The sequence below is a fragment of the Pteropus vampyrus genome, unplaced genomic scaffold (genome assembly GCF_000151845.1).
Source record: "Pteropus vampyrus isolate Shadow unplaced genomic scaffold, Pvam_2.0 Scaffold4, whole genome shotgun sequence".
Taxonomy (NCBI): Eukaryota; Metazoa; Chordata; class Mammalia; order Chiroptera; family Pteropodidae; genus Pteropus; species Pteropus vampyrus.
The window spans coordinates 3,444,167-3,465,608 of NW_011888785.1; the positions used below are offsets into that span (position 1 = coordinate 3,444,167).

The window sequence follows — 21,442 nt, forward strand, 5'->3', positions numbered from 1 at the left end:
AAAGTTAAAAGTTTAGTGCCACTGTCTTAATATTTATGTAATAATTTAGAATTTACTTTCAAAAATTTTCAACATTAAGGCACAGAGCAACATTTAAAGTCTAGAAGCAACTAATTTATATAATATCTTTTCAATCAGCATTTGTCCTTTATCTGAAGAAAGTGGGTGAGTAGTACAGTTAAAACATGCCTGGATTAATAAAAATGACTAAATTTAAGAAATGCAAATAATATTTGTAGGTAGAATGTTACTAATTTTAAAAAGGAAAAGTACATTTATATAAAATATACATCCAATACAGTGTTATAGGTAGAAAAATCGTGAGGCACTTACAACAGAGGAAAGCACTGAGATTACCTTTTATAAAAGCACCAAATCACTTATTTTACCATTTGAGATAAATGAAGAAGCTAAAAATAGTTTTGTCTTGTAACTTTGTATTTGGAGGATTAAGAATTCAGAAGTTGAAAACTCAAAGCATTTACTTTTAATTGACAGAAATAATTCCAACAGAGAAAATTTTATTTTCTCAATAGAGTTATAATGTCCCCCTGAAAAAGTTTTGTATATCTCACCGGTCTGTGGCAGCACACTTTCCATTTTAATGACTGTAGTATATATAATTTTGATATTGTTTTTAACTTGTCTTTAAACGTGAGTTGGTATTAATAGTGTGAACAATATATAGCAATGCTTCACGTGAACTTGCCGAGATCCAACAGTGACAGTTTTATTAACTGTAATCTTTGGCAAACTAATTTAAACCAAAAACCAAGGTAAAAACTGGGCTTGGAATTACAGGAATCCATTGGAGGTCAAATCAGGGAACGGTCTGGCTTCTAATGGATGATGAAGGGACTGAAGATGAGCGGTGGTCTGAGTGTTACTTATAGTATTTAATTCAGCTGGATAGACTTCATTTAAAACTCCATTCTGAAACTGCAAAAATAGCAATGCAACTTATTAGAATGGATCTTTGAAGCATCTTAAGCCACTAAATAACATTAAACTGTATTCTTTTTATTTTCATGTTAGTTAGACATTTAGTTTACCTTCCTTCTGCACACATAGCCATTACCTTACTGCTGTCTGCATTCCCTATGCTGTGCTTCCCATCCCCGTGACCCTCAGCTTGTACTAACTTGTACTTTAAACCTTCACCGCTTTCTCCCAGTCTCCCCACCTCCCTCCCCTCTGGCCGCCACCTGACTGTTCTCTGTATTTGTGGGTCTGTTTTCGATTATAAACTTTATCTTTAACATCTTCACCCTGTATGATGTTAAACTTCAAATTACTTTATCGCTGGTAAATTTTAAATCATTCAATGAAGACATACTGAGCACGTACATGTTAGCTGCATTTATAATCTTTTGATTTTTCCATTAGATAGTACAGATGAGTGACCTAAACTGTTCCATATATCAGGCGAGTATTTAATCAATGAGTTCCCTTCAGTTTGGATAGGAAGTGAATCAAAGAGTAGCTATCATAGATAGGTTTGACCAGATTTCATCTCAAATTCTGGGTAACAGGGAATTTATTACATTCAAGATTACTACATTGGAACTGCAGATGACCTAAGACTTTTCCAAAAGAGGCCAGTTCTGATTTGCTAGAGGTTTCTTAATATTCCTAAACCAATTTATTTGTACAACAACTTACTTTTAATTAGTAAATACTACTATAATTACTGTCCTAATTACAGAACCAAGTTATTAAAATACTCTTTCTTACCACCTTACAATAAAATTAGTCTGGTTTCTATAACCGCTAATAGAAAAGAAAAAAAAAAAGGAAGGACAGATAAGATAGTTCTGCAGGGTTTTATAGAGTCTTTATATATTAAGTATATAGTATAGCGTTGTGAAACTTTCAGATTGCAATTATGCCCTTAACTGCTTCGAATAAAATCTGTTTCTAAAGCCTATATGTCATCAGGCTTCAGTAATCAAAATGTTCATTACTTCGAAGATCCTCTAAAACAGTGAAATCCACATAATCTAGATCATCAATGAAAAGCAACTCTTTTGAGGCTTCAAATGGAAAGAAAATACTATTTGCCCAGAGAACGTTAGGTCTTAATTACTCTCATTTGTCATAACATAATATATGCTAGCATTTCTCTTTAAATATATTGTCTAGAGCAATGCTGTTCAATAGAAATGTGAGCCACATATGTAATTTTAATTTTTCTACTAGCCACATTTAAAAAGTAAGAACATTTTAAAGCCAAAATTTCAACATAAAATCAATGAAAAAAGATATTTTACATTCTCTTTTTCAAATCAAATCTTCAAAATAAGTGTATATTTTAGACTTACACCACATCTCAAGTGGAGCTAGCCACATGCAGATTGGCTACCTGGGGGAAGAGGTGGATACATAAGTCTGGAGAATTCTCATTATTCATAAAGAAGTAACACAAAATAGGGTGAGAAAGGATCACTGTAAAGAACTCAGGTGCTAATTCAAGCCTTGTTCACGATTTACTCAAGAGCATAAGAGTTAAGGTATCTACCCATGTTTACTTCACAGCGATGTCCTGAAATAGACCACAAGTGAATATTAAATTTTAATATAATTAAAGGATGTCAGGAATAAAACCTTCACTGACGTTTTCTAGGCTCTTCACTATTCTCTAGCAATCCCTCCAGAGAATAGTGAGGAGACTAGGAATAAATTCCAGGATCAAGGCAAAGGCAAAGAAAGCACACCTACATCGCTTGTAACCCAATTTCAACATACACATATATGCATATATAAAAAAAAAACTGAGGAAATAAATTCAAATACATTTTTAAAGTGTGAATTTTTAAAAGGCCACATAATTTTAAAGAATCTAGAAAGAAAACCAAAATTGCTATATAGACAACTAATTTCACCTGGTAACTTAGGGACATTCATGTTGCTTTAGCCCTTGAATTCTTTATGCTTCAGATAAATATACTTGTATTAGTAACATACTGGAAAAATATTGGCTTATTAAAGTCACTGATATAATCAGAAATGCTCTCTGAGATGAACACTATAGATAATAGATTAAAATCACTGACAAAAGGTATAACTCATGTATTTTGTAATATACGAATAATCACTGAAAGGGTTTAATAAAACCCTTACCTCGGTTAAAAATGTCTGTGAGCCTGGCATTGTTGGATTGTACTGTGTCTGAGCCGTTTGGCTTTGCTGCGGTTCTGGCTGGCACTGGTACATTGACATAGCCCCAGCATAACATGTCTGCAGAGTTACTAGGGTTGACTGTGGATTTAGTCCATGCTTTTGGTTTTCATGAGCTTGTAAATGTGTGACACAATCTTCGAAATCAGAAGTAGTAGGAGGGTATAGGGATGGCTCAAAATTCCCTAAGGGAAAGTCTAACTGTGTACCCTTGGAATGCTGTGGTAACACAGACTGATGACAAGGAGTAAAGTTCTGTGTATAAGGCATAGCATCCATCTCAGATTTGTAGGGAAATTCTTGACTGTTCCCAGGTAAGTCTGAAAAGACATACTGTTGTAGGTCTTGCGGAGGACACCCAAAAGGCACGGATTGGTTAGAGTTCCAATTTGCAAACATGCTATTAACTTGCATATGTTTCATTTTCTGGCACAGCTGTTGCTGCTGCTCTACTGCCACGTGCTTTGGATGCTGCTGTTCTAGCTGTAGGTGCTCCTCTACCATACAGCTTGAATTCAGAGCTGTGGACTGTTGCTGTTGGTAACCTGAACACGCAAAAGTAGACTTATTTAAAGAATCTTGGACGAACGTCAGGATTTCGTCCGTTATGTCAATGTCTCTGAAATCATCCGAACCGGAAAAGTAAGTTCTGAAAAATTCCTCATTCTGCTGCATGTGGTTGATATCTTCAAAATCAAGGTCTAGGTGTTTCATGATGCCATACAAGTCACTATTTTTGTTATCTGGGAGGAGCCCTACATGACCTTCAGAGAGCGTCGGGTTCATTTCTTGAGACTGGCCAATTTGCTCATGTTTCAGGATGTCGTCATTTCCCATTGGTGCAATACTGTCTTGCCAATTACTGCCTTGGTTCACAGATTCGTTAAAAAAATTTCTTATAAAAGGTGTATTATTCGAAGCAGGACAGAGATAAATTGACTCATCTTGTTGCATTATGGCACTCAGGACGGAACTGGGATGGGAAGAATCCTTATTTAGAGTTGATTTGGTAGCAGAATCTTTTTCACTAGCTCCACTTTTAGTCCCCACTGGTAAGGGATCCACCATGGGAGGAAAAGGGTTGATCATCTCATACAATATAGCTTCCCCAGTGGTAAACATAAAAGGCAACTTTAAGTTTCGTTTTCGTAAATGCTCTGTTCCTTCTTCCTCTCTAAAATCACATATAAGAAAGTTTGCATATATTAGGAAGAGTTGTATCAGATATTTTTAAATATTAATAAACAGCCATCAAAATACACTGACAGCAGGGAACACAAACTATATTGACAAATTTAAATGATTTAGAAGTTGTCCCAAAACAGTACAGTCATTATTAATTCCAAACTCAGGTTATGCCTCTGACATCCTGTAGAAAAAGTAAATTCCATGTGGACTAGAGATCCAAATATAAAAACAGACTGTAAGAACTTAGGAATCTGGGTGAGAGAGGCATGCCAACATAAAACCCAGAAGCTACAAAGGAAAAGACTGGCATAGTTGACAAATGAAAATTACATATATATATTATAATATATATTATAATATATATAGCTATATATGAACACCATTTAAATATATAGAGAGCTATATGACCATTTAAAACATCAATTATCTAGAAATAAAACTAATAAAAGGTATACAAGACTAATGTAAGAAAAAACATATTATTGAGATAAAGACATAGGTAAATACATAACCATGTACCCATATACATTTGCCATGTTCATGGGTTAGAAGATTAAGTATTATAAAGATGTTAATTTTTCCAAAATGAGCTATAATTTCAGTGTAACCCCATATGAGATGCTGGGATTACAGTCATCCTATTAGTTTTTCTGGGGGAAATTGACAACTGATTTCTACAATGTATATGAAAATATAAATGGGTCAAAAAAAGTCAAAGCAATCTTGATGGATGACAAAAATTCAAATGGGGAGCATATACTTAGATCAAGACTTATTCTGGACAGAGTAATTAAGACAACGTACTGTTAGTACAAAAAGACAACCAGACCAATGGAACTTAAGAGTCCAGAAACAGAACCACCATCATCTGATCAAACTACAGTACAGTGGGGAAAAGATGGCCTTTCCAATAAATGTTACTGGTCGATCTGATATACATATCCAATTTTATTAAGTTGGCAACATAGTAGATAAGCTTCCATTTTAATCTGAAAATGCACCCTAATCCATTAATACATTCATCATGGATGACTTGGAATGTTTAATTCTCTTGTGCAAAAATTTCCTACTACAACCTAAGATATAAATATAAAATTTATTGGCACTAGAAGTATGGCTAGAGGCATTAATATTATAGGGCTTTAATAGCGATGAGGGGAAAAATTTAATGCTTATCTTAAGCCACATACAAAAATCAATTCCCTAGAGTAAATTTCTAATGCAAATATTTGACAAAATACTCACTTCTGGAATACATAAGGAACTTAAAAATCACTGCTTGCTAGAAAACATATGCTAAACAGAGCATTGCTATATTTTACAGATGGCACTAACTTTTCATCTTTCCTGCATATAGCCAGGATAAAACCCTGGCATTTTCTTTGATTATTCATTCTTTCCATACCTCTACATATTAGTTGTTCAATAAAGTTTGTCAATTCTATCTTCCCAATGTTTAACCTATGCCACCTTCTATCTATACATATTAACTTTTTGATTTTTATTTGCAGAGTAAATTCTTAGAATTTTTAAGTTTTCATGTAAGAATAATTTTATAAACCAAAGTGTTATTAAAATAAAACATTTTAAGTCTTTATGCTTACGTTAGAGGTCGCTGAGTTGCAATGATATAATCTGGTCTTCCATTTTTATAAACCAAGCGAGCATTAGACTGGACCCAGGTCCACCGGTTGCCTTTGGCAAGAAGCCTGAAAACTACTATGCCACTCTCTCCAGTCTTAATCACTAAAATAAAATGATCAAACCCAAAATCAACATATTAAAGAAAATCTCTGAAACAAAGCCCCCTGACATGTTTCCAGACATATTTATCACCCAAAATGATAAACATCTTCACAACTTTTAAACACACTATGTTAAAATGCATGGAAACAGTTCTTCGGAGTTATTTTTTCCTATTTCAGACTACATATATTTTAAAGGTTAAAGAGAAGATTAACAATTCTAGTAACACAAATTATAGAGAGTATAATGTGAGGTTCACTTTAAATACTAAATGCTTCCAACAGCTTAATATTTTACTATACAAAGCAGAATCTACATTAACAGATTTATGAATTAATGATGCCATTAAAAAATTCCTGAACAAAACATGGGACAAAATGGTCATTTTTATAATTAAACTACTATTTTCCTATGTGCCAGCTGTAGAGCAGATAATGAGTAGTATGTTTCAAATTATTACATAATATGTTTAAGGAAACCGGATAAACTTCTAGAGTATATGCCATTTTTCAGACACATTCATAAGGAACTACAACTTACTCCGCAAATGATACTCAGCACAATAAAGCATGTCAGCGGCATGAATAAACTGATATCCTGATCCTTTCGTACACAGCTCTGCTTCGGTATAGCCTAAAACAAGTCTTCCTCTGTTTAGAAAAACAGTAAAATAAGAATAAAATTTAACATGAAGTAACCAACATAAATCCATATATATGTTTTACTTGCTACAAAAGACTTAACTGCTGCAACATGTATATTTGATGAAATAAAACTAAAAAAGTTTTACTTACTTGGCATCACAACCAGTAGGTGTAAAGTCTAGTTTGTGTTTTGTTCTAAAGATGAAATTTTTGGTTCGGATTTCAAGTATGGATGGTGGTTGAAGTGGAGTAGCTATTGCAAACAAAGCTAACTGAGGGGGTAGTATTGATCCATCTTTCCCTTTCTTGTTCTGGCCATGAAGATATTTTAACCTCCCTTGGAAATTCATTGCCTTAAAGAAAGATAAAGTTCATTAAAATTAACAGTTTAAAATCATTCCTTTCTAAAAGGCTCAGTCATGGCCACATTTAAAGTTCTTGGTCATTCCATAAGAGTTCCTAAGGCTGACAACTGCTACTTTCTGTCCCTTCTCAATAGGAAGCCTATTAAAATTATCTCAAAAGGTAGTATGAGGACTATTCTAATGGGACTGATAAGTGAACCACTCCTGGTTTCTTCATGGTCACAAGAAGAATTCCTGTATCATTTTTAAGCTTGCAATTGCCCCATTATTCACACCTAGCACAGCTCCTTGCACACTGCACATTCTGTATTTCCTGACTGAATATTGATAAAGTCATCAAGTATATATTAATTTTCAAACATACCTTAGCTATATTCCATAGCTCAATGTAGTCTTTTATATAGAGATTAATTACAATTTTATGAAAACACTAAAATGAATCATGAAATTACAAAGAATGCAGAGCTCTAAGTAAAGATAAAAAGTAATTTTAGGAGACAGAAGAAATTAAGACAATTTAAGCATGAACATTATCAATTTAGTTGCTTGTAATAACCGGGCCAAGGGATGATTTTAATATCAATATGATAACATTATAAGAAAGAAAAAACCCAACTATACTCAGAATCAATCTCAGAAAATAGATACTAACTGATCATGAGTACTAAGAAAACTCAGAGCAATTCTAACTCTGGCTCAGCAAAATTATCTTTGGAAATAAACAAAAAACCATTGCTTGCTAATGTTTAAGATGTGGTTATCTTTTTCAAATTCCCGATAATTCACAAAAGTAATATACAACATGACTCGTAGTTTCTCCTGTGCTGGTGCAGTGTGCTAACTTTTTTATTGATCGGGAGGTCACTTTGGGATAGCTATGGTGCCCTTTATTTTGTAAGTAAAAATCAGGGCTAGAGGTTTGACAAAAGTTTTCACACCTCCTCCATGTGAGAGGCAGATGAGGAAGCTCAATACTGCAATTTGATGAACAGCTCTAAGATGAATGGGACTAGGCCTCCTAAGCTGAAAGGGTTAAATCATCCTCGTCACTGGGGACCACAGCATAACAATACTCTTTCCTAAAGGCTCTGAAAAGTCCTGCAGTAAAAAACCCCATTTAAATTAAGAACTGATTGTCTTCCAAACTTATTTGAGCATTTATTTCTTGAGTGCTACGAGGGACAAACCACCTGCACTCTCAGTATCCTGCTTAAACTGCTCCCGACCCAGGTGTTGAGATTATACAACAGCATCTCATACCACATGATGATTCTGCAATCATGAATATACAACTGTTTTTCTATAGTTATCCTAGCCATGTGGAAAAGGCCATATTTTTTGTTTAGTAGGCATTAAATCCAAAGAGGGTAATCATTCTGCTACTAAAGAAAGGCTACGTAGTTCTCATATACCTAAAAAGTCCTAGAAAATAGGCAAAATACAAGGTTCTATGCTATTTCATTCAATCTTTGCAAATGCATCCTAAAGGATAGGGTTTTTGAGTTATAGAAAATATTCAAAAATCTGAAAACTAATGATTTGTAAAAATGTACTTTCCTTTATCAAATTATCAGAATACTCTCCTTTATCAAATTATCAAAGAAGATTTTTAAAACTGAACTCAACTATAACCAAGGACAACTGCTTTCATTTAATCTTTTTTACTTTCTACAAATTAACAGTAAAGGCCAAGATCATAAGATTTTGCAACCTACCAGAAAACCAGATGAATTATCCAGCAGACACCTTAGTCGGCATATGAAGCACCTCTCCATAAAAGAATTTTCTTGAGGAAGCTGGTCTGGGTTATGATAGACCACTGGCTGTGGAAGGCCATTAACTTCTGTAGAAATAATAGCAACAGATTTACTTGCCATTTTGCTGTACAATTAACTGGATAGCTAAAATCTGTGTTAATGTCTAAATTGGAGTCTGTATTCGGAATAGAAAAAGATAACGATTTTTCAGAAGAGCAGCTGACGAAAAGAAATTAAAACTTATTGAATATGACTTTTAAATCACAAAACTTTACCTACTCGGTTTTGTTTTAACCTATTTCTATTAACCTATGACTGTCAACAATCTTCACATTTCCAATGCCATTTTTTTCCTTTGTAACATTTCCGTGAACTTCTGAAAACAGTTTACATGGAGAAGTTTTTTATACTTGCATATACTAGTTTGCTTTTTTTGTGCTTTGTAAACACAGAACAATTTACACACGCTCTAGTATTAACCTTATATATTCCTTCTCATTTTTCACAACAGCGAGCTATTTTTATAAAACATATTACTGAGGCTGACAATACTTTTTTGCTTGAAATTCGTCAATGGCTGTTATCTGTCAAAATATTCCTTAGATTTCTTTTTTGATTAATATCAAAAAATTATATAAATCAAATAAAAATACAAATAAAAACTGAAATAAATAAAATGAAATAATAAAATTATTCATTTTGGGGGATTAAAATAATTAAGATGATCTAAATTACTTAGATCATCAGCCTCTTTGTGACCTGGCTCTGGCCTACAGCTATAGACACATGACTTTCCACTTCTTTTCTACTTTCTTTCACCATGGAGTTCTATGCCCCTAAATATTCTCTGCCTTTCACAGAGTTACATTAAAAATACCAAAGCTATCTTTTGGTAAACATTCCTACCATCGATTCTTTTTCCAGAGTCTGTACATTGCGAAGGGTTTAATGCCCAGTGTAGCTGACGCTGAAATTCAGCTCGGTCTTCAGTATGGATAAGTTCATACACGCTCTGATGTATGACATCAGACTAAGGAAAAAAGATACAGGAAATAAGACAAAAGTACTGATTTTTAAAATATGAGTTACTAATTTCAATACTTAGCTAGATTAGTGAATGCCTGTTAGTAGCGATGAATGTAAAATGATTGCAAAGCTCTCAGTCATCCAAGAAAGGAAAAGCCAGAAAGAGTCTAGCACTATAACTGATAAGCCAAAGTTATTTGCCATCATTTCCCTACGTGAACGTTTTTCAGTCAAGTAAGTCACCTCCCTGTTCCTTAACTGTAATATATTAAGTTCTACTTAATCTTTTAAATTCTACTCCTTTGACAAAAACCTTTCTATGGACATTCAGTTGTCTTTGACATCTCTAAGCGTAATAGTATTCATTATGTATTTTCTTCACTGTTCTCTAATACTTTTCTTTGGATTAAACTACTCCAAGCAGACTCCATAAGAATATGGGATTATGCCTTTAACAGATCAAAATCCTTCCTCCACTCTTGCCTCTTAGCATTTACTGCAGTGCTGAGTCCTTAGCCCTTAAATCAGCATTTTTTTCTAACCTTTTTACTGCAACTCATGGTAATGAATACATTTCCCATTCATCACATGTGTGGCATATACACACACAAAAAAAAGTTTCACAAAATACCCTTATATGTGTGATAATATTGTGTATCTATTTTATTCTAAGCAACTAAAAAGAATGGTTGATGGTGATCCACTATATCAACTTCACTACCCACTAGTGAGTTAAAATTTGCAGTGAAATGGTGCCTAAACCACCACCCACGTCAGACATGAATGTGTTCTTAAAGAACAGCAAGGCTATGTGTACATGTGAGCAAAAAAAGATTGAGAAATATCTCTGATTTCTTAACTGTTAGAAATCACATTATCATATAATCATTAATAGGTAATGAAGTTTCAAACAGGCTTTTCCATGAACATTAATATATTTTCTTTAAAGTTTAAAAAAGTCTGAAAGCAATTCTAACTCTGGGTCGGCAAAATTATCTTCAGGAACATCTTCAGAAACTGTGGCAGTGGCCAGAATCTGCTACTGTAGCTGTCTAGTGAACTCTCCCTACAAACTTAATCTTCTAGCATTAAACCATATCTATGCCAGCCATTACACATACTGTCAAAGTTACCTTCTGAAACATAGATTAGAGCATACGCACTTCCTTTAACAAAAACCTTTAGTGATTTCCATTGTGAATATATCACAGATGAATCTTCAGTTTATACAACAGGGTAAACAGTGTTACTCAAACCAGCGGCCTTGACATTGCCTGTAAGCTAGTTAGAAATGCAAATTCATGGGCCCCACTCTGATCTACTAAATCAGAATATCCGAGGTTAAGACCTAAAGTTTTTATGAAAGTTTATCAAGTTCTCCAGATGAATCTTATGCACATTAGAATTTAGGAACTACTGATACATAAGTATAGCTAGCATTCAAGTATACCTACCAACTGTTCTCAGATCATGCCTGATGCTGTTGTCCCTTGAATATGTCAAATATCTTATGTTTTCACTATTCATTCAATAACACTAAACCAGACACATTCACCTCCTTTATGGATTCTGAGTTTACTGCTTTTGGTACTTTTGTCTTTTATTCCGTGTTCCCTCCACACTTGTCCACCCACCTGAATCCTAAATTTTCTTCAGGTTTGTTTAAAGACCATTTCCTTCAGGAAAGCTTCCATAACATGCACAAACCAGAACTAAATGTATTTTGCACATACCTTTCCATTAGCTCATTCATTTCATAGTTATCATGTCCTACAACATCCATACTAATTAGATGGCAAATATTCTCTTACCTGCCCCCATCCAAACCCTTACTGCCCCTTACCTGAATGTTTTTTTTACATAAGAGTTCCTTAATAATAAGTAGAAGAAGAAACACAATATCTATGAATCTCATAAACATTTAAGGAAATTATAAGATAGTAAACAGTATAAAAATATATTAACTGAAAATGTATCATTTTTATTCTACAAGCATGTTTTAATCGGTAATATTATACATATAAATTATCAACTGTGTCCCTAAAGTATAATACATAAAAAGTAGAAAGTTAATTAAAAAAAATTTTTTTAATGACTCAAGGAAAATATAATTACCTGCTGAAATCCCAGGTAATCTTGTATGGTAGAGGATGCATAAAAGACTAAAGCATCTGTAGTGACAACCAACACAAAGCCATTCAGAGCCTACAAGGAAAGAAGTTATTAGTAATGTGACTAAATAACAATATCGTCACTCATAAATACTAACTTCAATTAAGGTTACTATTTTCATCGCTAAAAAATATCTTCTCTCTAAAATGGTTAAAATGATTATACCTCACAAACACAGACATACCACACCCACAGAGTATAACATGTAGCATTACACCAGCATTGCAGTTCAGATGAAAGTGGCATGAAACACTGAGTGAATTTTAATTCTAAAAAAACTGGAAATAATGAAAAGACTGATTAATCCTCCATTTACAATTGTTATCCGAATTATAAGGAATTACATTTACTAAAATTTACCTGTAATAAGAGTTCTCCTTCTTGGAAGTTCAAGCTTTCTCCAAATTTTGTTCTACAGTTATCCTGGACTCCATTTCTGTCAGCTGGGGAGGATTTTAACGCAACTATGAAAAAAGGGGGAAACAATAATACAGTATAGTTTTTAAAAATAAGCAATTTCAAATGGCTATGATGAAAAACCTATATACACTAAACCGAGACAATTTCAAATACAGGTGTTTACTGGAACTACGACTAAATCACCCTTTGACAATGAGTGGTTTCCAACTCAGGTGACAGATTCTTAAAAATAATTTGTGATCAGTTCACTGTATTTTTGGCATATAACTTAGGAGTTTCAAAGAATTGCATGTCACCGCTATAAACACTTCTCTCATTCCTATCTATGCACTTATGAGAATAAGGTTCTTAGAACATAATCTATAAAAATGATTTAAGTATCTGTATATATTTATCTAAACATCAGTGAGCTAGTGGTGGTGAGGAGAGTCAATCATTGCCTTACTAGGAAATATATTTCCATTAATTTTAGAAACCTCCTATCTAGTTTTAGGGTAAAAAACTGTTGGTATTATTATTAGGTTCATGTTCAATTTGTAACTCAATTAATGGAGAATTAATGCCTTTATGATGCTGAATAATTCTAAGTACACGTATGTTTTTCCATTTGTTCAAGTCTATATTTTTGGTCCCACCAAAGTGTTTTATAGCTGTCCACAAAAAAGATTTGCACGTTAATTTTTATTATCTTAGGTAGTTGACATCTTGTAAAGTGGCTTCTCCTTTATTACTGTCTTCTAACCGTTTGTGGATAATACATAGGAAGGAAAAGCTGATGGTGTGGTTGGAGGCAGCATGCTCTAATGCCTTCTCTGCTCTTCTCTCCTCATCTTCCATGCCCCTCACTCGTGTGTGTGTGTGTGTGTGTGTGTGTGTGTGTGTGTGTGTGTGTGTGTGTGTGTACACACACTGGTAGTATGGGAGGCAACACAGCTAAAAAATAATACCTTCCATTTACTTATTTAGAATTTTTCCAAGTACTCTCGAATATTATCTTATTTAAAAGCATGTGAACATTGGTATTTGACAGAATTAAGTTGAAATCTCAGCTCTGCCACTTAATAAGTGTGTGAGCTCTTGCAGCCTGAATCCTAATATGTGAAGTGGTAACTGAAAAAAAACAAAACAAACAACCATCCTGCAGGATTTCTGTGAAGAATAATGAGAATGTGTGTGAAGTTCTTGACATATAGCAGCTCAGCAGTAGTTCAATAAATGGTAGCTTGAATGATTAGCCATATTTCCTAAAACTTATTCATTGCCTAGTTATAAAGTATACGTTTTAGATACAACTATATCATCTTTCCATTTTTCTGATCTCTTTTTAACCAGAGATATTTAAATAATAGAAACTATTAAACAAAAAACTGATTTTGATATTACTTTTAAGACTTATTTCATTAGATCTTTACACGAGAAAGATAATGGGGCTTGACGAAAAGCTGGAGACTTACTAAAAACCAGGTTTTCTCTCAGTCTGAACAAAGTATCACATATAAAACATTTTCATGTTTGAAGTATATATTCTGGTAAGTCATCAAGTTCATGTATTACACTGGAATCTTATGTTAAGTTCTTGCCTTTGCAGAATTTGAAACATACCTCTTTTAAAAAGGCCAAAAGCTTGGCCTCTGAATATAACAATTTCAAAAGGCCAGAGAACAGATATCCTTAGGCCAAAAAATAGTGTGAAGTAAATTAATTGATCTAACAGTTAATTAAGACCAAAGGAAAGGCTTAATTTTTTCTCATTGAAAACCAGAAGGCCTTTCTATTCTGTAAGTTTTGTTATTGATACTTGCTTTCTAATGCCCAAATTTGCTTAAATGCATTAAAACCTCACAATATCAAGGTTAACTACACTCTACTACTTTCCAAAATCTCCAGTATGAGGCAGGATTTAAGAGTTATACAAAATATCAGTAAGAGTTGCTACCGAAATGGTAATATCCAAATCAAAACCCTTCTATCATTAAAGCAAAGTAATCTTGAAAACAGATATTAACAGTGTCAAACTTAAAAATGTCCAAATTATCTCATTAGGAACGTTTTTAAAATTAACTTTTAATCAATGGAATTGATGTCAGTTCCAACTAGAGTTACTGGACCACTGAGAAGCTAAATAAGAAATGAAAGAGACCATTCATCTCAAAGTAATTTACCATTTGTTTCTGGCCTTGCATTAGGGATATTAGCCAATGTAATTAGACATTAGACAGACTCTGCCTTTAAGTAGGGCATATAAACTATGGAAATAAAAAACTAGAAAAGAATGTCAAAAATATTAAGTACCAGAATGGGATTTAATCAAAGTATTACAGGAACTTGGAGAGAAAAAATAAAAAGAACAAACTCTTCCTAAACAACGATGCTTACAATTCTAAATGTTGGAAGGATAATATTTAATATGTATAGCTACTGCTTAAGTAGGAGAAGTGACAGGTGTATTCTGGGGAAGAATCACTGGAGGGTTCTTCCAAAATAAGTATTTCTGTTGCTCTCGTGTTGGAGGTTAATAATCAGTAAAAGGTATAAGTAAATACTGTGCAAAAATGAGTCCAGAAAGGGTGCGCTCCCAATTCTCATCTAAAAAAAATGCTACTTTTTAGGAAACTTCTTTTATGTCTCGACCTGAACTGCTTTCCATTATTTATTTTTTTTTTGCCTTCCACGAAATTTGTCCTTTCTTGATCTCATACCTACCACCTCTCTCAAAATTACTAGAAGCTATATTAATTAATGCTACTCATTTTTGCGTACACATTTCTTGCCTTGGTTAGAAAGTAAAAGAAGAGTAAGAAGGTGACTTAGGGCACTGTCACCAGTGCAAGCGTCTGAGTGGTCTTAAATAATTTCCTTAGTAACAGTATGTGATACTGAGCACACACTGTATGCCAAGCAGTTTCCATGTATTAAATCTTAATCTTCGTAATAGTCCTGAGAATGGAAATTATTGTATTTTCAATATATTTGGAAACTGAAACTTAGGGAAGTTAAGAAACTTTCCCAAAGTCACAGAGTTCTAAGTAGTAGAGCCTAGATAAAAACCTAGGTAGCCTGACCCTACGTGTGAGTTATTATTAACCACTGACAAGACTTCTCCCTCTATGCTAACTACCTTTGACCTTTAGTTTCCTTATCTTTAAATGAGGACACTGATACTTCTAGAGACAAATTCTTGTGAGGGCTAAAATAACACATGGATTACCTGCGTAGCGCTTGGCATCTATAACTGACAGTCCAGGACAGAGATAATGGATTTACACACTCTCTAACAACTATGGGAAGCTGACACTAAAAGTGCACACCAGGAATAGTTGTTTTCTAATCTCCAAATAGGGAGCATTAATGAATATCTAATAGGACTGCCATGGTGCCTACAATATATCTACAACATAAAGTACTTCAAAACTGTAAATTGTTATAAAAATTATAAATTGTTATACTTGGACACATAGGACACTTTAAACTCTGTACCCCTGGAATTAAATACCGTGCCAGTTCACAGAAACAAAATGTTGTATCTGAATGAAAGTCACCAGCTGATTCTGCTACTTGGGGAGCATATGCTGTACTGAACAGATATTTGTTAAAATCTTCCCCATCTGTGGGAATACCACACCTTCCAAAGGGTAAGGATATGACTTTGAGCAGTCAGTGGAATACTAAGATAATAAAATGTCAAAATATTTCAACTCTTTCCTCAGTGAGAGATTGATGAAGAAATTATATAAGTAAAAATTTAATTGATGATAGAATTTAAGTGTAAATATATCACAGCATTATCAAATTGGCATATTTCTGACTGATTCGGGTCTTATTCCCACATGCATTTAACCATATCCATATTTCCTAATATGGTGCTTTTCTTCCTTATACATTTAAGCTCAGATTTCCATTTCTCCCTACAAGCCAAATATTTTCTCTTCAAAAACATACATGCTGAGAATTGTTCAAGAGGGAAATTTATGGGGAAGAAATACTGGTATGTGGTGAACTATATTTTGTACTTTGTTATTACAGTTTGCATTTAAACAGAAAGATGACATGATAAGTGTCATGCCAGGGAAAAGCATAAGCCTTCTAAATCTCTAATTGTTGATATAAATTCAATTTATTTTATAATAATATTTGTCATCCCCTTTATTACTTCTGGCAGGAAAAGTTAATTCCATTCCCACAGATATAAGCATAAAAGGGAGCAAAGCTATCACTTATTACAAAATTCAACCAACTACATAAACTTTTATAAATGAAGGTTAAGTAATGTACTATATTTCTTAAATATAAAGAAAATATCCCCAGTTTAGTCTGGTATGAATGAGTATTTCTAAATAATTTCCAAATAATGTATTAAGTTGCCTAAAGAGTTTCTTCTATATACTTTGGGGCAAAACACAGATATATCGTTTCAACATATGAAGTTTTCTTTTGTAAGTGAAGTGTTCTCTCCTTTATGGAAAGAAGAAACAAACTAAAATTATAACTGTTATGTTCTAAGTTTTTAAGAGACAAAGATTAGGTCTACACAGTTTTCAATACCTTCTGATGATAGTGATACATTAGAAATTCCTAGGCAGAAAAAATAAATTCTGTTTTTAAATGTGAATTTCAATTTATATCTTTATGAATGAATATAAGTTACATAACTGGCAGTTCTTGTCTTTTTAGCAAATCTAAAAAAACATCAGTCTGAAGCTGAAAAAGTCCATAAAAGTTAGACCAACTCCTACTCTCAATTAAGTGGAAACTGACTTCCGAAGACATTACTTAACATTTTTCCAGTTTTACGTTTAGTTATATGTAATTTTACTATAGCTGTATGTTAGGTCTCTGAATTAATGGAACCAGCAAGAGTAGTTAATTTGCCTTTCCAGTGGGGAATGAGTTGCATTTTGCTTTCCACACATATAAGAGTGGAATTCAAATTGCACTGTAAGTGGCAGAATTTAATCGATTACAGTAGTGATTCTCAAATTTGTCCCACAAGAATCACCTGGAAGGACATGAAAACACATTGCTGGACTCAGCAGGTCTAGGCTGGGGTCCCGGTCTGCATTGCTAACAAGTCTCCAAGTGATGCTGAGGACCAGGTGCCAAATTTTGAGAAACAGTGACATGAAAACAGGATTTAGGAAATAACTTGTAAATGTTCTGGATCTCATTTCCTCATATTTTCTAAAATTATTCATTTGCTTAAAAAGCACACTTATTAATATGAAAGTCTTTGGGAAATAACTCTAGTCCCTATTTTATAAAGATGAAAACAGAAGCACATAATTTAAGGCTGAAACGAGGTAATAATAAAAAATGTTATATGTATACAAATAAAGCCAGTAGCAAGCACACTGTGTCCCTACTTTATGTCCTTCCCAAAGCAAGCTATGTCACTTTTTCATGAACAAAGTGTCTAGATTTGAATGTGTGCCACTTCTGAAAAAGAAAATGATATGGGGAAATAAATTATTACATATTGTATCAAAAGGCTAAAGAGTTTATTAGCAAATTTCTATCTCTAAATCAAAATACAAAATTAATTCAACAAAGGGATTCTCAGATGACCTTAATACCAGGTCCCTAAAGGCCTCTATGCCTAATCAATAACAAAGTTCTCTATTAGGAAAAGATAAAATTATCAGTATGCTGCAAAGAATAATTATTATTTATATAACAATTTTAATTATAAAATTTCCTTAATAAATCTCTTATTTTTAGGGTAAATCCACTACAAACTGAAAACATCAGTTAGGCAAGCGTTCTTACTGTCCATGCTAAGATGAAGACTACAAGGAACGGTGAGGTTAGAGTCTCATGTAAGGCTAGGAGATGAGCTAACTGAACTCTCCAATGTCCTGGCTGCTGGTGCTCTGGTTGCAGAGCACAGTCTCCCTCTACCACGCTGAGACAAAGAGAGGAACGCTGACTCCGTAACGCAGAAGCTAGATACTTGAAACTAGACACTATCGAGAACCCAGCTGACACTGGAATATTCTGTAAAACAGACCATAAAAGGTACTCCCACTTCATGTGGGCAGATCTAAAGCTAGAAGGAATTGAAAGAATTCAATACACACAATGTTAGGTTCATTAAGTCAATCCAATTTGACTGCTTATCTCCCTCTCACCCACACACTGCTGACACCTGAATGGCTTTTATAGCTTTTTTGGAAAACCAAGAACCAGAAATTACCTCCTCTAATATTATTTTTCTATACGGACTTTAATTTCATTTTTGTTTATACTTTCAGGTGTAATTTTCTCTTTGCCCCTCTAATTTAAGAACTTGAAACATCAAATAAAGGTATCTTTAAGTGAATTCATTATCACCTTAGCATAGTTTCATATTTATTCCACACACAGATTTGCCTTCTTCCAACTTCTATCCATCTGTAAAAAATACCTCATCTTTGGTATATTTCCTCTTATTCTATATGCTCTCCCCTGGAATATTTTATTCATTTTAATAGTTTAAAATATTATTCCAACTATATTACAATGACTCCAAAATCCAATTCTCAGCTATGAACAAATGAATTTAAGCTACTGACTAAAACTGGCTGATCAAAAAGTCAAAAGGTTGTAAGCAGGATTTAAGAAAACACATAAAATGTTATATTAAATAAAAGTAGTTAATCGTAATGTTTTTATAGACTTTATAGGAATTTTATATGACATGTGAATATAGTCTCTGAAAAACTGAAATATGAATATGTTGATTTCCATTAACCAGGTCACAAAGCCTTAGGAAAAAAAATCAAATGATTATAGACATTTTTTATAGTTTTTTTTTCAATTACAATTGGCATACATTATATTAGTTTCTGCTGTACAGCATAGTGATTAGACATTTCTATAACTTATGATCACCCTGATAAATCTAGTACTCATCTGACACCATACACAGTTATTACAATATTATTGACTATATTCCCTATGCTATACTTTATATCCTCATGACTTCTGCAACTATTAATTTGTACTTCTTAATCCCTTCCCCCTTTTACCCACGCCCAAACCCCCTCCCATCATTATAGACATTTAAAACCTATATTTGGAAAAACAAAAAAGGGAAAAGTGCTGAAATTTGGCTGGCTTTAATATTACCCCAATAGGAATCCTTAAAAAAGAAAGCTGAAAGCATAAATTTATGACCAACTGGACCTGTTCATGGCCAAGTAATTAAGGATCCTAGAGTCATATAATACTAGGTAGTAATCAAAGAAAATACCCATTAGAGCACTAAATTTAAGAGACAGGAAAGAAGCAAAACATATAATAAAGGATGTAATCAGTTTGAATTACAGTTTGAATTTTTGATCTGTATTTGTCACTGGGTTTTTAAAAAATACTTGTCAAAGTAAACAAAAACACTCAGAATTGAATGAATTTCATATTGTGAATTAAAATACGTGAGAAAGAGAGATTAAATTCTTGATCTAAAGAGGTCATATTATTAAATGTAAGAGCCAAGATTTTAATGCCACTTCCATCTGACTCAATCAGAACATTCTACTATTCTTTTTATTCATTCATGTTTCAATTTGCATGGATTTGCTTAAATAAAGTTCACAAATTAAACTTAAAAGAATCTTCATATTTTATGATTTTAGTTATGGAAAATGTTATGAATTTTATAATCAGTTTTATGTTTTAGAATGTGAATTCTGGGAAAAAATACACAGCTGAATTACATTCTATCTAAGATAGATAATACCACGGGTAAATGAAACCGAACACTATTTGATGATTTATTTACCTAATCTTTTAGGCAAACAAGCCTACTTTGAACATTTCTAGAATGAGGAGAATAAGAGATACAAACTCCAATTATAAAATAAAAAAAAATCATAGGGATATAATGTACAGCACAGGGAATATAGTCTATAAGAACTTTGTACAATAACTGATACAAACCTGTTAAACTTTATAAAACATCAACCCTTAAAGAGGCTTTTTATTTAATTCATTTTTACTGCTTGCTGTTCAAGCTCATTCTTGGCATCTATACATGCTCATGTATTTGTTTTTCAAGATAATGTTCTCGTTACACAGATACCAGAACGGGACTGAAATCCAGAGAAACATGCAAGCTAAAGATGAATAAACACAATAGCTCTCTTTAAAAAAAACTAATGAACTGGAAATGAACTGTTAAAGCATTTACCAAGGGAAGACTAAGAAGACAGCACATATAATTTTTAATTTAAAATAAAATCAACAAAGATCCATGGTGAACAATGAGGTTGAATAAATGTTAGATCGTCACATAATGTAAGTTAACAGTTGTCATCCTCTCCCCCCAGAGCATTTATAGACTTCATGAGATTTAGTATTCCAGTATATACTCACACTTTATAAAATGGTAATTACTTTAAGCATGTATAATGATTCAAGTCAGATTTTCCTCTCCATTACCTAGTTTTTAAAATAACCAGAACACCATTCCCTACAACTGCAAATGCGGGACTTTGGAATTAGAAATTCAGATACCCAAACTCATTTCTGTTGGGCTTAATTGTAACCTGGACAAAAATCATCTTTTCCTTCTAAGTTTTTCTTTCCACAAATTAAATATCTCGGTTATAAAAAAAAAAATTATATGCAAGATTTACTATGAATATTTTTTGAATTATCAAATACTACATGAATTAACCTCTACTATTGTCTCATAGAAAAAAAAACTTTCTGCCTTTTTACCTCATTAGATATCCATATCTCAATAGAGAATATGGATTAGTCATTCCCAAATTTTTAATTTTCAGGGTTGCTGTGAAAAAGAAGAATTTGAACATGATACTTACATGATGAGTACTTTAAAAGGTGATAATGAAATCTAATTCAATTTTTTTTCTATGCTGACATTACTCTTACTAAGAATTAAACATTACTATACTGAGATTCAGACTGGTCACAAGCCCAGTGTCCACTGTTTGATTCTGGCACTGAG

At 33.1% G+C, this 21,442-nt stretch overlaps 1 protein-coding gene across 1 annotated transcript in view; it reads right to left on the reverse strand.

Moving 5' to 3' along the window:
* Positions 1–425: 425 nt before the first annotated feature.
* Positions 426–21,442, reverse strand: part of AHR (aryl hydrocarbon receptor) — a 37,843-nt gene continuing 16,826 nt past the window's right edge. Inside the window, exons 3-11 of the mRNA XM_011362803.2 lie at positions 12,436–12,539; positions 12,019–12,108; positions 9,784–9,907; positions 8,836–8,963; positions 6,906–7,108; positions 6,652–6,761; positions 5,970–6,111; positions 3,121–4,351; positions 426–939 (exon numbers count right to left, since the gene is read on the reverse strand). Coding sequence (XP_011361105.1) covers positions 796–939; positions 3,121–4,351; positions 5,970–6,111; positions 6,652–6,761; positions 6,906–7,108; positions 8,836–8,963; positions 9,784–9,907; positions 12,019–12,108; positions 12,436–12,539 — 2,276 coding nt within the window. The 3' untranslated portion in view covers positions 426–795. The remainder of the gene's footprint in view (positions 940–3,120; positions 4,352–5,969; positions 6,112–6,651; positions 6,762–6,905; positions 7,109–8,835; positions 8,964–9,783; positions 9,908–12,018; positions 12,109–12,435; positions 12,540–21,442) is intronic.